Source organism: Hemitrygon akajei, chromosome 5, assembly GCF_048418815.1.
Source record: "Hemitrygon akajei chromosome 5, sHemAka1.3, whole genome shotgun sequence".
Taxonomy (NCBI): domain Eukaryota; kingdom Metazoa; phylum Chordata; class Chondrichthyes; order Myliobatiformes; family Dasyatidae; genus Hemitrygon; species Hemitrygon akajei.
In genome coordinates this window covers 144,820,379-144,838,925 of record NC_133128.1, presented here as the reverse complement: position 1 = coordinate 144,838,925, position 18,547 = coordinate 144,820,379, and the positions used below count along the sequence as shown (strand labels likewise).

The 18,547-nt window shown below is 40.8% G+C and overlaps 1 protein-coding gene across 1 annotated transcript in view; it reads left to right on the top strand.

The window, feature by feature from the left end:
- The window catches only part of LOC140728264 (secreted phosphoprotein 24-like), a 42,195-nt gene extending 27,691 nt beyond the window's left edge, over positions 1–14,504 (top strand). Inside the window, exons 3-10 of the mRNA XM_073046755.1 lie at positions 10,096–10,224; positions 10,429–10,560; positions 10,675–10,719; positions 11,348–11,395; positions 12,214–12,258; positions 12,825–12,869; positions 14,064–14,108; positions 14,231–14,504. Of these exons, the coding sequence (XP_072902856.1) occupies positions 10,096–10,224; positions 10,429–10,560; positions 10,675–10,719; positions 11,348–11,395; positions 12,214–12,258; positions 12,825–12,869; positions 14,064–14,108; positions 14,231–14,263 (522 nt within the window). The 3' untranslated portion in view covers positions 14,264–14,504. The remainder of the gene's footprint in view (positions 1–10,095; positions 10,225–10,428; positions 10,561–10,674; positions 10,720–11,347; positions 11,396–12,213; positions 12,259–12,824; positions 12,870–14,063; positions 14,109–14,230) is intronic.
- Positions 14,505–18,547: the final 4,043 nt, after the last annotated feature.

Below are 18,547 nucleotides of genomic sequence, written 5' to 3'. Positions count from 1 at the left end.
AATCATGTATTGCCTTGTATGCTGCTGTAACAAATTTCATGGCGTATGCCGGTGATAATAAATCTGAATCTGATTCTTTTAAAACATTTTGCAAGTCTTTATGGTGAAAAGATGTGAGCCTGGTTCTGTTAAAATATGATTGATATTTAATGCAATTGTTGACACGATTCCCAGCAAATGTTGACTTGTTACCTTTCTTGAACTGTTTACCTGCACTAATTAATTTTCTGTTTTCACTTTCACTCTCCCCTTCCACTCCCACGTGAACTCTGATGTCAGCATACAGCCCAGGAGCCAGGAACATTCTGATATCACTTTCTCAGAGACTGCACTGGGGCTTTTCAGCATCGTATTTGCCTTCTACAGTGTGAATGCTTCAGTTTCTGGGTGCTGGATTACTCATAATCCTTGATTACTGTTTATCTGCATGTTTGTTAGTTTATTTACCAGCAAATTGGATTCTCGGGAGTGAAATGGGGAATTTATCCCACACAAACTTGGCCAGTAGATAAAGAGACCATCAGTTCATGAGCTTCCCACAAAACCATGCTGGACGTGCCCAACGTGTGCACACTGCCCCTGCATCAGTGAACTGGTACTCCCACACACGGCACAGTGGATCACCTCAACGGTCAGTGCTGCTCAGAAATACTCAACTGTGGGAAATCGTCATTCTGTTTACAGATCTGATTAACCAAACACTGACATGTTTGCTCCAAGTTTAACCCATTGAAAATGAATGAGTTAAGGTTAGTGTTACTGGAATGATGCCTGGAAAATCAAAATCAGAGTCAGAAGCAGATTTAACAGATTTAAGTGTGCCTCAGGGATCTGTTCTGGGAACCCTACTCCTGTGATTTTTATAAATGACCTGGATGAGGAAGTGGAGGGATGGGTTAGTAAATCTTCTGATGACACAAAGATTGGGGATGTTGTGGACAGTGTGGAGGGCTGTCAGAGGTTACAACAAGACATTGATAGGATGCAAAACTGGGCTGAGAAGTGGCAGATGGAGTTCAACTCAGATAAGTGTGAGATGGTTCATTTTGGTAGATCAAATATGATGACAGAATATAGCATTAATGATAAGACTCTTGACAGTGTGGAGTATCAGAGGGATTTTGGGGTTCTAGTCCATAGGACACTCAAAGCTGCCACTCGGTGTTTAAGAGGGCATATGGTGCATTAGCCTTCATCAATCGTGGGATTGAGTTCAAGTGCCAAGAGGTAATGTTGCAGCTATATAGGACCCTGGTCAGACCCCGCTTGGAGTACTGTGCTCAGTTCTGGTCAGGAAGGACATGGAAACCATAGAAAGGGTGCAAAGGAGATTTACAAGGATGTTGCCTGGATTGGGGAGCATGCCCTATGAGAATAGGTTGAGTGAACTCGGCCTTTTCTCCTTGGAGCGATGGAGGATGAGATGTGACCTGATAGAGGTGTAGAAGATAATGAGAGGATAGTCAGAGGCTTTTCCCCAGGGCTGAAATGGCTAATACGAGAGGGCATATTTTTAAGAGGGGATGTCAGGGGTAAGTTTTTTACGTAGAGAGTGTTGAGTGCGGGGAATAGGCTGCCAGCGGCGGTGGTGGAGGCGGAACCGATAGGGTCTTTTAAGAGAATCCTGGATGGCTACATGGAGCTTAGAAAAATAGGGGGCAATGCGTAAAGCCTAGGTAGTTCTAAGGTAGGGATATGTTCGGCACAGCTTTGTGGGCCGAAGGGCCTGTATTGTGCTGTATGTTTTCTATGTTCTATGTTAACAACACTGGCATATATTGTGAAATCTGTTAACTTTTTGTCAGCGGTACAATGAATTTCATGATAAATAAATATAGGGGAAAAACTGAGTTATGTTAAGGATATATATGTATATTAACTAGTTAAGTCAAAACAAGGTGTGCAAAATAACAGAAATAAAAAAGTGGTGAGGTGGTGTTCATGGGTTCAACGTCCATTTAGAAAATGGATGGCAGAGGGGAAGAAGAGAGAAAAGAACTTCCTGAAATCTCGTCAGGGCTGAGAGATGTGCAGCGCACCACAAGCCAACTCTGAGCAGGATGTTACTGAATGCCCCTACGTAGGAACTTTGGTGGTGATGGAGTGGAACGATTTTGCTTCAGGTCAGTAGCCTTCTCTCAGATATCACCCTTGACGTTGCCTACCAGTTGGTGCCACATCCGTGATGACAAGAAATGGTCTCAGCAGCAAAAGGCCTGTTGAACTAGCCACGTGTCTCCGGCTCCTGTAGTGTCCTGTGGTGGGCTCTGCTGGCACCAAGAAATTGATCTGCCACAGAGGGAGAAAAAGACATTGAACCCACAGCCAGTGGATAGGATGGAATTACTGGCATGCTACAAATAATAACAAACTGCAGTTAGGAAATTTGAGATTTCAAGACAATTTTCATTGGTGCAGAGAAGAATTATTTTAATAGGAAGTTATTACAAAAATTCAGAAATTTGTTGCGGTCAATGGAAATGATCAATTCCTGTGAATAAAGAACAGGTTGTGAGGGCCATTGATTTAAACCTGTTACCATGAGAATGAGAGTAAAGTGAAATCAGACAATACTGGAAATAATTACCCAGTCAGGCAGTGTTATGGAACTATTGTAGAGAAACCGTTGACATTTCAGGTTGGTCCCTTTTGAGCAGAAGTGAGGAGAAATTTATTTCGGCAGAAGTTGGTGAATCTGTGGAATTCATTAACAAAAGAAAATCTGTAGATGCTGGAAATCTGAGCAACACACACAAAATGCCGGAGGATCTCAGCAGGCCAGGCAGCATTTGGCCCGAAATGTCGACTGTACTTTTTTCCACAGATGCTGCCTGGTCTGCTGAGTTCCTCCAGCATTTTGTGTGTGTTACAATGGATTTCATTGCCACCTACAGGTGTAAAAGCCAATTATTAGGTATATTTAAAGTGGAGTTTGATGGGTTCTTGATTAGTAAGGCAGGAGACTACACTTGAGAGGGATAATGAGTCAAAATTGATGGACTGGTGGAGAAGACACAATGGGCCAAATTGCCTAATTCTGCCCCTATGTCTTATGGAATGACAACAGAAGAAATCTCTCTCTCTCTCTCTCTCTCTCTCTCTCAGATACTTCTTCATGTTAAGCAATTAGAGCACTCATTGACATGCAACTTGAAAAATCTGTACAGTTTAAAGAAAGGGTATAAGAGCAATAAAAGTTCAAAGTGTTTTTATTATAAGAGTACATATATGTCACTAAATACTGCTCAGAGATTCATTTTCTTGCAGGCATTCATATTGGAAGAAAGAAATACAGGAAAATCAATGAAAAGCTGCTCACAAGCAAACTCTGACAAGCAAGCAATGTGTAAAAGATGACAACTGCAAAAACAAAATGAATAAATAGATAGATAGATAGATAATTAAATAATACTGAAAAAATGAGTCCTTGAGAGTGAGTCTGTAGGTTGTGTTCAGTAATCAGTTCAGTGTTGTGTCGAGTGAAATTTTCCACACTGGTTCAGGAAAAGAAATAATTCTAATAATGTTTAAACCTAGGCAACAGTGTTGTACCTTGTCCATTTGTGCTCCACCCCTTCTCTTCCCCTTTATTTACTATTAATCTTCCTGCTTTATTTTCAGCCCAAGTAAAGGGACTCAAGCCAAAGCATTGCCTATCCTTTTCACACTATAAATGCTGCCTGACCTATAGAGTTCTTCCAACTTTTTTGACTGTTACTGCAGAATTCTACCAAGTACTTTACGTCTCCAGAATTAGAACATAGAACATTACAGCACAGTTCACAATCTGGTGCTAACCTTTTAACCTACTCTAATATCATCTGATCCAGTAGTTCCCAAAATGGATGATGTCAAGCCCCTGGGGACAGTGGGAGCTTCTAAGGGGGCAATAAAATTAAAGGGTTGTGATGTCTCTCAGTAGCAAGGGGAGCAGCAGAAGGATTACAGGCTTAATTTAAGAAATGAATTACTTATTATAAGCATTTAACCACAGCTTTATAATTGATTAGAATGATCACATAATCACCTCATCTCTTGGTAACCCACCATTCCTTTAAACTTTGCTCAAAGTGCATTATAGTTCTTAAAAAGCAATGAGACACTTCTGTATTTGGCATGACAAGAGAAATCTGGACTGAAGAAATGGTGTTATTTCTGGGCACGCCCCCCATGCATTATTGCCATTCACTTACTGTAGTACACAGTTAGCTAATATGATTCTATACTCTAATCATGCAGTGACGTAATTCCTGTAAATTAGACTATGGCATTCAGTGGCATGGTTCAGAATCTCCTTTTTCAAATGATTCTGACTGCATTTCTCTAGACCAAACCCAACGTAGATATTGCTGCTCCAGTTTAAATACCTTCAGGCAGAAAGTCGGGTTTGGCCTGCGCTATAATGATATCATAACTTAACCCTTCATTGATCACAATAGTTGAGGTTAGTCTTAAACAATAGGCAATTGACTGTGGTCATTAATCCATAACAAAAATGTCAGAAGCAGAGCAAGTGAAAGAGAAGTGTAGACACTATCTTATGAAGTATCTGAAATATAGATTTATACCAGCATCATGCAACCAACAGCAGCCAATGAGCCTGATGTGTGAAAAAGTTTCTTTTTCAAATGAGACAATGAAATAGTCCAGGCTCCTTGAACATTTGAAGAGAATACACTTATTTTCAGTCAGTCCGAGAAAACTTTCAAAGGATCTTTTCTTGTTCAAGTATGCATGTACAACATAACCCTGATATTCGTTTTTCCAGATAGTCATGAAATACAGAAGAAACATGGGAGCTGTTGAAAGAAAAGACAGCAACTCTCCACCCCCGAACCCCAGCACAAAAAAGAAAAATAAATAAAACTCGCAAGCCCTAAAATCCCCTACCCCCTTCCTCACACAAAAAACTAACAGATCACCCACATGGCAAACGGCAGCTGGAACATCAAAAAGAACAACCCCCCCACCCCCTCCCTTGCAAAAAAAAACAGCAACGATAACATGAAACCCTCAAATCCTTCCCTTGCAAATAAAAACAAGAATACATGCAATGATACACTTCAAAACATGTTTGCCAGCACCTCATAACAAAACAGTGATGGTCTGTGTGCTTTAATCAACATTTCATTGCTCATTGCTAAATCTGGAAAGTTCTGGAGAAGAACTGATTCTGCCAGCAGTATACTTGATCATCATTTGGTATTCTCTCTCTCTTCCAACTCAGAGTAAGTTACTGGACCAAATAATTAAAGTGATTCCACTCAGCCACATCTTTATTCAAAGACGAATAAACTAAACGTCTGGGGATGTGAAAGACATTTGCGTAACATGCAAAGGACAACAACATTTCCCTGCGGTTGGATGAGCCAACGTTGTCAGGCAACAAATCTTTGCTTCTTGGTTATGTTTGTTTCATAAAGGATGAAAGCATGGTTCAAGAGTTATTTGCAAGGGAACTAGAAACAGATACAAAGGGGGAACCAATATTTTGGGTTGATGTGCAATTTTTCAAAGGGAAGGACGTTCTGCTCACCAATATCATGCTTGTGGAAAAGATGAGCACCATCAATGACAGGATGCCACTAGGGGGTTATTACTTTCTTGAAAAAGCTGTACCTAACACATTTATCATTTATTGTGTAATTAACAGACAATGCTTTGTTGCAAAAAGAGACGTAAGTGATCGTCTGCATAAATCATTAAATACTGTTAACACTGCGGTAAATAAAATCAGGTCCCATGCATTCAGTTCTCGACTACTTCGAGAGCTTTTGTATTGAGAATGATGTACACAGAAGTCAGATGGCTCTCCAAAGGAAACAGCCTGGGATAGTTTCTTGTGCTTTTAAAAACTGTGATAAAATTATTTGAAAACTCGAATGCTTCATCCAGTAATCAGCTCAAGAATATTAAGCATGACACTGCTTGTTTGTCAGAATAATCTTCAATTGCAAGGAAATGATGTGCATCTTATCAAAGTCAAATTAGTCGTCTCCATATTTCTGTCCAAGTTAACTCTATTTAATTGCAACATTGGTCTTCGCCACCTTTTCCAGTTTCCAAGCCTCTCTGAGTTGGAAGAAAATGAAAGGTTACCAGATGATGATTTTCAAGTATATTGTGGATGAGCTGCATAAAGACATGTCAGATAGAATTCAGGATCTTCTCTCAGACTGGGTACTAAATCCATTTCTGAACACTTGTAATGAGAAATTAGCAGGAACAATAGAGGAAGGACTTTGAGCTGAAATCGAGGTTCAAAAATAAAATCAAGACCATCGTTTGCAGAAAGAAATCTCTGAATGCTATCCTGCACTGTAGATAAAGTTCAAGATATTCTCTTTAGCCTTTCCAATATCACATTTAATGGAGTGCTATTTTAGTGCAGTCGTCCAGCTTGTTTCAAAACAATGAAACAGACTGCAAATTACTGAACGTAGGGATCTGAGACTTCTTCTCAGAGACATTCAGCCTGATGTTGCGAAGCTGATATTACTGTACAAACTCATCCATCTGACTGAAAGGCGAGAAAGCAATGAATAATTGGACTACTAATAAATACTTTAAATTTGCTGATGAAATTTGTTCAAATTGTAATTAAATAAAGACATAATTTTATTTGTAGCTTTAAATAGATTTGAATAATTTTTGCAATTATTTGTCACTGCTTTGAATTTGCAGATCCCATTTCTTTTCATTGTGCATCATAAATCAAAATTCTTTATAGCTTTTATGTAATAACACAATCAGACATAGGAGCAGAATTAGGCCACTCTGCTTATCTACTCTGCTCTGCCATTACATCATGGCTGATTTAGTATCCCTCTCAACTCCATTCTGCTGTCTTTTCTCCATAACCTTTGACACCCCAAGGACCAATCAACCTCTGATTTAAATATATCCAATGAATTGGCCTCCACAGGCATCTGTGGCAATGATTCCACAGATTCATCACCCTCTTCCTTTCCTCCTTATCTCTGTTCTAAATTTAAGTCCCTCTATTCTGAGGCTGTCCCCCCGGTCCTAGAGTCACCCTCTATAGGAACCACCCTCTCCACATCCACTCTATGTTGGCCTTTCAATATTCAATAGATTTCTGTGAGATTCCTCCTGTACACTTCTAAGCTACAGTGAGTACAGGCTCAGAGTCACAATCACCAGAAAGAGTGTGCTGGGAATGTGATCTGGGAGTCAAGGGGGAATAACCCAAACAGAGCTTGGGAACCACTGATCTAACGCTTTCTTCTATTTTTCTGTCCTCTATATTTTCATCATCTATGTGCCACTTAAATATTCCTAATGTATCTATCACCTTCCCTGGCAGGGCATTCCATGCACCCACCACCCACTGTATAAAAAACCATTCTTCTGACATGCCCTTTATACCTTTCTCCAATCACCTGAAAATTATCTTCCCTCATTTTAGACATTTCCACCCTGGGAAAGAGTCTTTGGCTGCGACTCAATCTATGCTTCTTATCATCTTGTAGACCTTTGTCGAGTCACCTCTAATCCTCCTTCACTCTAAAGTGAAAAGCCCTAGTTCACTGAACCTATCCTTATAAGACCTGCTTTCCAGGCCATGCAGTGAATCTCCTCTGCACCCTCTCTAAAGCTTCTGCATTCTCCCAAAATTTTCCAGCATGGCACCAAGCTGCCACCTCTGTTGAGTAGCAGCTCAGATTTAGTTGTTTTTAATTGTTTAATTGTTTTTTAGGTTTGTAAGCATGTTTTTGGGGATAGAGAAGGCAGTTATGGGTCAAGATGGGTTAAGGAACGGGGATGTGGGGTCAGGCCAGAGGTTAAGTCGTTGATCCACATTCAAAGACCAACAATGTGGATGTGGAACATCTGTGATCAGATATCCGATGTCAGATGTTGGACTTGCAGAGAGTGGATGAGAACCCCGTCCACCAGGTCAGTAAGTTGTCAATGGGTTCTAGTGTGTGACCTGGGGTTGAAGGACTGTGCATGTGCTTCGGTAGAAGGGAGGAAGGTGGCTTGATGTTGCTGCTGTAGTTTGTTCCTTGTTGTATTCTACGTTGTTCTACTAAGCATTGTGGGCCTGCTACGTTGCCTCTGGTGTCAGGGTCACATTTGCAGGCTGATGCTAGCATAGCTTTCTGTTTGTTAGTTATTCATTCAAATGATGCATTTCACTATATGTTTCAATGTACATGTGACAAACTAACTTAAATCTACTTGGAATCTAGAACCGATCACAATATTCAAAGTGTGGTCTAACCAAGGTTTCATAGAGCTGCAACATTACTATACCTCATGGCTCTTGAGCTCAATATCTCAACTAATGACAGCAATCACACCATACACCTTCTTAACAACTCTATCAACTTTCACAGTAATCTTGAGGGAGTCTGTGGATGTGAAACCAAGATCCCTCTGTTTCTCCACACTGCTAATAATCCTGCTATTAATGCCATATTCTACCTTCAAAATTCGTTTTCCAAAGTCAATTACTTCACAATTAATTGCATCCTTGAATTAAAGATGCTAACTCTGTTTGGAGATACTCCTGAAGAAGTCATCATGAACTCTCCCATCTGACAACGAAGTTTCTTTCCCTCTAATAATGTCATCAATATTACTCAGAAGTATTGATAGAGAATGAAGAAATACAGGATTTCTCTAAACATACTTAGGATTTATCTATTACGTTTCTTACAACAGTGTCCTGTAAATTCCAACACAGTCCTTGAACAGGAGGTGCATCGCAAGGAATCCATCACGGAATTTAGGTTGTACAAATTAGAGATGATGTTTCTTCCCCTCTGAACTTTATTATTTCATATTTTGAGGAATGAAACCTCATCTCATTCCACTTTCCACCAAATCTAAACATGATGACGATACCAGGAGGAAGCTCTGCCCATAAATGGAGCCCACCTTTCATCTGGTTCCGGTGACCACATTCAGCAAGCTGTGCAAACACGAGTCAGTGTTTGAATGTGGTGGAGGTGCAGGATATAAAAACTGAAGCAGCTAAGTGAAAGCAGATTGAGAGAGAGAGGAGAGAAGCAATTCTTCACTCTGAGAAACCAGCTGATCCCACACGAGGCAGAATGAAAACTTGCCTGCTCGCCATCATTGCCGTACAGATCTTCTACTGCTCAGGCAAGTACTGGGGAGAGAGGGACCCCAGAGAGCAATAAGTTATTGGTGCTGAGCTTCAGTCAGTGATATTTCACCCATGTTTAAGAAAAATTCGCTGAAGTTGGTTAGAATGTCTTTTAGAACTTTTTCTCTCTCTCTCCCTCTGCAGGAGTGCCAAGCACTAAGGAAGCTCTGAGAGCCTCGGTTATAAAGCTGAATGAAATCACTGAGATCATCAACCTCTGTGGTATCACCAGGAGAGGCATGACAAATGTAAGTGTGTCCTTGGAGAATTGTGTTTCACGGTCCATGGATGCATCAGAGTATAGATTAATAGGCTACTAAAAGTTAGCCTGAGAGTAGGTTAACAGCAAAAAAAAATCAAAGGGGAGATGCTGATGTGGTTGGGACAATAACTTACAGTATTATGGGTATTTGAGGGAAGGGGAATAGGATTGATGGATTGTTTTGCTGAGAGCTAGTGTAGGCTTGAAGGGCTGAGTGGCCTCAAACTGTACAATTTTAAGTATAAGGTATATTTAGGATATGATGGTGACCAAGGACTAAACTGGAGCTGAATATTACATTATATGCAGAACTTACACTGAATATTAGATCAGGAACATAAATTCTCAATCAGTATTTGAGTTGTGAATCTCTGATTGGACCAATGTTTTGGAATTAAGATTGGATGTTCTACCATTTGTTCATCTGGAAGTCCCTGAAAGGTTTTCAAATTTTGTTTGTAATTTTCCACCAATAATTAGGAGTTCCTGCAAACCGATATTCCTATCCTGATGGTTTAAGTTGCCATTTTACTATCGGGCAATTTAAATCTCTTGTCTATTTTGGCTGATGACTCAGACGCTGTCAGTGTAACTATCTGGTGGAAAAAAGCCCTGTGTAGCTCTGCTCTTTGTCAGACCAGTGGAAGAACACCAGAGATAACAAAGTACTAATAAACTCTTCTCCTTCCTTCAGACATATCGCACAGGCAAACTTTCCTACAGTGTGGATTTAACGTTCTCTGTGAAAGAAACTGTCTGCTCCAAGAATTCTGGACAGGAATTTGATGATCCCAGCTGCTCCTTCCGCCCTAAAAGCATTGCGGTGAGTCCAGAGTTATATCTTAGATCATACAAGTCCGTGTATGTATTAGCATTAAAACACAAGCTTTAGTTACAACCTATTTCATAGAAATGAGCATAGATATGGACAGAAAGGCTAAGAATTGGGTTAGATCATAATCACTTTGATTTACATTCTTGCTTGGAGTCATCAATTATTTCCATGCATTATGCTTCATCCCAACAGGAGAAAGGGTTTTGCAAAAGCCATGTGGAATTTTTTGCTGATAAGGTAGCTGACGTTGATGTGGAGTGTGACGGTCTGAAGACAGTTGACAGCGAGAGTGACTCGACAGAATCGATTGAAACCAGTATTGAGGTACAGAATCTGCAATCTGGTCAATGGGATTTCTAACACAAGATATTCACTAAACATTAGAGTTTATTAGTGTGGTATGCTGAAGATCTAAATATAAATATCTTTATCTTACAGGCCCAAACCAAATCAAAAGAGACATCACTAGAGGAAACCTCAAATGTGAGTATTACTTAATAATTCATCAGATGTTTTTTCGTGCTGATCTCAGCTGTTAGTAACGGAGTGATTATAATTGCTAGCAATGAAATGTTAAGCTCTTCATTAGAATTAGTGGGTGAGATGGCATATTATCCTAGTCTGGTGTGCAGGGAGGGGATTCTAACATTTGACTTCAGTGCATGCTGAGTTTGTTCTCCAGTAAAGATGAACTGACCACCAGCAGAACAGGACTGAAAGAGGAGTGTCTATAAAACCCACACCAATGGGAGTAACGTTTTATTGATTCCTGGAGGGGAATCATGGATTCAGTAAAAAAAGATGCTAATCGGAGCTGTGCCACCTATTGTAGGAATATCCATTGACCCTACACCAGACATTTAGCCAGGCACTTTTCTGAACATTGGTGTACGGTAGAGACTGGGGATTTTATTGAGGCTTGTGCAATTTTATGATCGGTCATAGGATCTTCATTCGGCAATGTCAGGATTGACAATCATTTATTTAGCATTAAGTATGCAAGTCTGCTCTTTGGAGGAAAACTATTAATGTTTTCTATTTATTGGAGGTCACCTATTAATGCTTTCTGTCCTATTGTGTTAATATTAGAATGTTGATGTTTTTTATGTAGGTCGAAAACAAGTCAGAAGAAACTTCAGTGGAAGAAGAATCTCTAAACGTAAGTTTAATTTGGAAAATATTACCTTCAGATTCTCAGTAAGATGTGAAACCTTGACTGATCTGTCAGAATACCGAGGATCTTGTTTTATAGTGGGCTTGTTCCAGACTGTGTGTGAGAGAGAGAGAAGACGGAGAAAATATTGAATATTAACTTCTACCTCAAACCATTTTCCTATGGTAACACTGTAATTCTTGATTCCCTTAATATCCATCAATCCACCAATTACTGTTTTGAATTAACTCAGTGAATGAGCCTCCACAGCTCTCTGGGGTAGCAAGTTCCAAAGATTCACCATCTTGGTGAAGAGATTGCATCTCACCTCATTTCTAATTGGTCAATCTCTTATTCTGCCACTGCAACCCAAGCTCTCAACTCCTTAGATAGGCAAAATATCCCACCTTTCTAACCAGTCAAGACCTCTCATAATTTTGTTCACTGTAAGGCAATTACCTCTCATTCTTCCAAGCTGGAAATAATAAATGTGCCATATGCACCATCCCAGACTCTACCCAGGTGGAACTATGCTTCATCCTTCTTCACAAGCATATCATTTTTCAGATCAACCGACCAAAACTACGCAATCCTCACCAGAGCTTGATACAACTGTCATACTCTTGTTCTTAAGCCTTCTTGCAATAAAGGCAATTTGCCTTCCCAATGGCCTGCTGCATTTGCTGCTGAAAAGCCTAGAAATAACGCAGACTCCGTTATATTTCAATATTTAATACTCGTGCAAGCTGGGAATTTTTCAGTTTATGTGTTTTCAAAATTTCTCACTGCCCTGTACTAAACATATAAATATTATTTCCATACAGGTAAAAGACAAATCAAAAGAGACATCTCTTGAAGATTCAGCTGATGTGAGTATAGGTGGAAAAAAATGCTGATGATCTATTTGATCTTGGTTGCAAGTTAAAATGTTTAACATCTTGGACTTGACCATGTTAGAAGAGAGGAAAAGAGAACCATTTATTTTGATCAGTGCATCGAGAAATACATTCTGTGATTTGATTCCTGTGGGGAAATTGGGCTGAGAGGCAAATTGAGACTCCAATACAGAGAGTGAGTTTGTTCCCTCAAGGATAAAGTGACCTAGATATTAACCAGATTGTGTGTTAGACATGAGGGCGGCGTCTGTAACATTCACCAATTACAGACCAAATGTTGGTGGGATTGACACTGTTTCCTGAATTATCTTCTGACCCCACCTCCGCCCAAACCTCACAATATCCAAGCTACGTTGATTGCTGTTGCAGATATTAATTGCTTTGGTGAGCAATTATCCACTGCTGTACTGAATCTCAAAGCCTGATATATTTATGGTCATTTCTAATTCAATCATTAAAGATTTGTTCAAAGATTACTCCACAAATCTTTATTAATAAACATGCTAAGCATATAAATATTGATTTTTTTTTTCATGCAGGTAGACAGCAAGTCAAAAGAGACATCAGTCGAGGAGTCTTCAATTGTAAGTCTAATCTTGGAATTTTTATCTATTGATTTTCAACCATAATATAGTGATGAAACCTAATTTGAGTAAACTTTATTAATGACTATCTAAAGCAGGGGTTCCCAACCTGAGGCCCACGGTCTCCTTGCATTATAGTACTGGTCCATGGCATAAAAAAGGTAGGGAACCCTGGATCTAGAGATCAATAGAGGTGCATATAAATGCACAAACTCGATAAAATATTCTCCATTCAATTCCTGATGATGCCCAACTTCAGCCTGAATATGAGTTTGATCTTCACTTAATATTGAAATAGAATTAGGAAGGGCACTCTCTCTAGGGGACAATCATGGTCTGTGGAAAGATATACTGTAACTGTGGCTTCATGAAAGGAGCATCCCTTAAATTTCCTCATTTAATTGTATATAATTACTGGCACAGAGGCTAGAAGTGTATGGTGCCGAGATATGTCAGCCCAGTCAAGACCAATTGGTGAAAGAATCATCTCTCCGAGCTTCATAGGGCCACAGGGTTATACAATGCAGTAACAGATCACTTGATTCAATTCATCAGTGCTGACCAAGTTGCCTAAGTCAGCTCATCCCATTTCCCTGCATTTGGCCCATATCCCTTGAAACTTTTCCCATCTACTGAGCTGTCCAAATGCATTATAAATGCCATCATTGTACCTTCCTCTACCAATTCCTCTGGCAGATCATTCCATAAATCCACCATCACTGTGAAAAAATATTCCCCTCTGATCACTTTTAAATCTCTCCTCTCTGATGTTAAACTTGCACTCTCCAATTTTAGAGTCTCCTACCCTCTGGAAAATACTTTGGCTCTCTGTTTTATAATTTTATAAACCTAAATTACATCTTTATCCATCTTCCTATGGTCAACGGAAACAACTCCAGGTTTATCCATCTTCTCCTTATAACCAAAGACCTCCAGACTTAGTAGCAGATCCATATATCTTTTGTGCTCCCTCTCCAATATAATGCCATCCTTTGTAACATTCAATCTTAGAGTCCCATTGCCTTTATAGTTTGCTGAAATTAAAATTGATAGTGGTGTTTGCTGTGGATTTCTCACTAACCTAACAGTTCTGAAATTAAAGTGATTTCACACACCCAATTACAAACTGAACCTCATTTGACTTTGTATCCAGAAATGATTTCTAATATTGCAAAATTTTATCTTATAAAACAGATGAAAAGCAAATCAACAGAATTATCATTGGAGGAGCCTTCAAAGGTAAGTATAAACTGCGACTTTGTGTCTGATATGATCATTATTAAAACTAATGAGAAAACATTGACGTCAGAGTGAGCTCAGTCCAGCTGAAAGTTACAAATCTGTTCATCTTTCCATTCCAGGAACAAAATGAGGACTCGCGATCCCGTCACTAACCATGAATGAAACTCCACAGAGTCTGAACTCACTGTGAACACAAGAAGACCTCATTCAGAATATACAAGATGTTAACAATTGTACTGTTCTCATCCTGTCTGAGACTGAGGGGCCTGGAGCTCCTGTCCGTATATTTTGTTGTAAATGGGAGATTCGATTGTAAATGTTCTGTCCTTTGTTGTATATTATTGTTTAATATATTATGGAGCAAATTATAGTAATAAAATATACTGTACTGTATATTCACGGAACGGCTTCTAGAAGTTATTGTGGTTGTCACTGATCTATGGGAGTTCATCCAGTTATTATACTCTGGTCAGCTTGTCCCTTACTGTAAATGGTATCTCCTTTGCCTGGTGCATTCTCCTGACATGTTGGGCAATTTGCTGCTTTAAAATTAATGTCAGAAACTAGATAAGTTGCCATGCATCCTGGACTGCTTAGTTCAATCACAGCAAGGTTGAAGCCTTTGTGTTGTTCAAATTTGCCATCAGCTTTTTCTTGAAACTCATTATCACAATCTGCGATAGTGATATTTTGAAGGAATGAGTCTTTGGGGAACCATGAGATTGTTCAGACATTATTAGGAATGAGATATCATTGAAATGATTATGTGCTTCATTGCCCTTGTACTGTAGGTGAATATCCAACAGTGTACAGTTGAGGATGGGTTTCCATGGTCCTGGACCTCCTCCCCATTGATAGTATAAAGAAGATGGCATAAGATGGCATGTCCCAAATAGAGAGGATCCTTAAAGAGTTGATGTGACCTTTTTGAGGAACTACTTCTTGATGGTGGGAGGGATGTTCCTGTGATGGGACTGACTGAGTCTATAACCTTCTTCAATCTGTGCTTTGGAATCTTCATACTAGGCTATGATTCAACCAGTTAGAATTATCTCTGCTCTATATCTTAGAAATTTGCAAGAATCTTTGTTGACATACAAAGAATCTCTGTTGTCTCAAACTCTTACAGAAGTAGAGATGCTGGTGTGTCTTATTCATGATTACCTCAGTGTGTTGGGCCCAAGATAGATCCTCCAAGATGTTGATGCCCAGGACTTAAAACTGTCACCTTTTCCCCCACTGACCTCTCTATCAGGACTGGTGTGTGTTCTTCTGACTTTTCCTTCCTGAAGTTAACAATCACTTCCTTGGTCTGTTGACGTTGAGTGCGAGGATGTTTTTGCAACATCACTAAACCAGGTGATCCATCATCTTTTTAAAATTATTTGAACTATTTTCCCTATTTAAAGTTAGTGCAAACAGCTTTTGATAGAACAATCCATCAGCAGAGCTTTTCCTACCACCATCTGTGTGGTCTGGCTCCTGGTCATGGAATGACTGAGGCTGGAAGATCTTAGGACTCAAAAGATTAGTGCAGCCATAGGTTGGGGTAAGGCAAATGCTGTGTGAGACAATGCCGTGGTCTGCATGGGATGTAATCCACTAATGCTTCAGGCTGTGAATAGATGAAACAACTTATACGATGCAGACAAAAATGGGAGAGAAGGGCAAAACAAATGAAATAGTGATAGAGTGGAAGCCAGTAGAAACTAAAGAATAAAAAGAGTGAAAGCTGAAGGAAAAAGATGGTGCTGGTTAAACAAACAGAGTAATAAAAGAAAATTGAATGTAGACACAGAAATTCTGAAGATGCTGGAAATCTAGAGGAATGCACACTAAATGATAGAGGAACTCAGCAGGTCAGACAACATCCACGGAGAGAAATGAACAGTCAGTGTTTAAGCTGAGAACTGTCATCAGTCTTGACTCTTCATAGATGCTGCCCAACTTCCTGTTCATAGGCGTTCATCCAGCATTTATGTGTGTTAAGTCTGAACATGCAACAGCAATGTGGAAGGGATTCCGGAAATTTGGATTAAACATGCTGGAAATTCTGAGTACGGAAACTGTTGGCTGCAGTGCTGAGTCAGGAAGACCCAATATTGAAGTAAGTGTCTCCTCCGTGGTTGGTGGGGATTTGCTCGTTTAAGGAGCATAGCTTCCGTCTAGTTGATGATGTCATGGCGCTGGTAGAGTTTAAATCTAGCGTATACTCTCTCCAGTTCACCCTGGACCAGGTGGTCGAAGTGCCATAGTAACAGTAAACGGTAGGGGTGTGCTGCAGTAAAGTGGGCCTGGGTGCACACTTTAGATGAGTAATTGCCACTGTGTGTATGTTTAGTGTCTGTTTTGTCCTGCCACTTCAGGTTCTCCGTTTAGATAAGTATCTGTAGATGAGTTTAGCTTTGAAGGGTTTACTGAATATTTAATGTCTGTCTTGTCTTATAAATAAATAGTAAATCTACTTGTCAGTAGTGGGTCTCTTCTGTCCTCACTTACTGAACACGTGAACTTGACTTCACACAATTGGCACAGTAAAGCAGGGTTTGTTCATTGAACAGAAGATGAATATCTTTAAAAGGAAAAATAAGAGAGGGAACCACCCTCCATCCCACCTCTGTGTGAGGAATGTTGAGCTCTGGGGTGGATTGACAACAGTGCTGGATTTGGAAGTCCTGCCAACTTACTGCTGGACTATGACCTGTAGACTGGTCAAAAAGTTTTACTCCCATGGGGTGAAAATGGGACATCACATCATGTCTGTACTAAATGAGGGATCCTTAAGAGGATAAGGAGCTAGAGGGGTGCTTCCTGGATATTGGTAGCCACAGTATGAGACAATTTCATAGAGGAGATGAGTTACCATGGATTGGGGAGCTGCAACATCAGCATAGACTTCGGCTAAAGAGCTAGAGGATAAGAGTACAGAGAGGTCCAGTTGGCTAGTAAAGTTGCAGCAGTTAAAGGCTACCTGCAGGGAACCCCATTAAGGGCCAATGTTGTGGGGAGGCGACCCATACACATGGATGAGGGATGGGGACGTTTGGTTAGAAGGTGAGAATGGAGATGAGAGATTAAAAGAGACCATTGGGGCTCCTCCTCTAAGTGTATGCCCTTTGCCGCCCCTATGCAGCTGCACCAATGCAAACCAGACCAGTAGCCACGTGGTCCCAGACCCAGAAAAGAGGCCACTGGCCCATATCGGCCACCGGCCTCCATGGAACAAGGTGAGGAAGAACAGCAACCTGGGGGAGAGGAACAGCATGAGGGAGAGGGTCGTGGGGAGGATAACTCTGTCAGCCTCACTGAGACAACTACCAACAAGGACTTCTTCACTAAGGAACTGGCAGAGTTGGGAGACAAGTATAGCCAGGGGAGCCTGGCTATATTAACTTTTGTGTGGATGCCGTTGTCCCTGTTAGAACTGTTCGCTGCTATCCCAATAATAAGCCCTGGATCACTAGTCACATCAAAGGCCTCCTAAACCAGAAGAAGAGGGCCTTTAAAGATGGTGATCGGTTGGAGCTTAAAAGAGTTCAGAAGGAACTCAGAGTACAGATAAGGGGGGCAAAGGAGCAGTATAGGAGGAAGCTAGAACAAAAGCTGCAGAAAAAAAGCATGAAGGAGGTGTGGGATGGGATGAAGATCATCACCAGATGCGGTGCAAAGCGGGGGGCGAACATAAGTGGAGATGTGGAGAAAGCGAACCAGCTGAACAACTTCTTCAACAGGTTCGACAGCTCAATCTCATCCTCACCGCAGAAATCCACACCAGGCTTACTTCCCTCACAGGAAAATAGCCACTCACAGGAGACCTTGCCCACGCCCAGGATTACGGCTGAACAGGTGGAAGGTCAACTGAGGAAGATCTGTACCAGCAAGGCCGCTGGACCGGATGGAGTTTCCCCACGATTACTGAGGGCCTGTGCGACTGAGCTGGGAGAACCACTACAGCGCATCTTCAACATGAGCCTGGAGCAGAGAAGAGTACCCAGACAGTGGAAAACATCCTGTATTGTCCCGGTACCGAAGAAACCACAACCAAAGGAGTTGAACGACTTCAGACCTGTTGCCTTGACGTCGCACGTGATGAAGACCATGGAGCAGCTGATAATACAGAATCTGAGGCCACAAACCAGGCACGCCCAGGATCCTCTTCAGTTTGCGTATAAGGAGAAGGTGGGAGTGGAGGATGCTATCACGTATTTGCTGCACAAATCACTCTCTCACCTAGATGGGGTCAGTTGTGCTGTGAGGATTACATTCCTTGACTTCTCTAGTGCCTTTAACACCATCCAGCCCAAGATCTTAAGGCACAAACTAACGGAGATGGGAGTAGACTCTCACATGGTGGATTGGATAGTGGACTACTTGACAGATAGACCTCAGTATGTGCGGTTGGGAGACTGTAGGTCTGACACGGTGGTCAGCAGCAC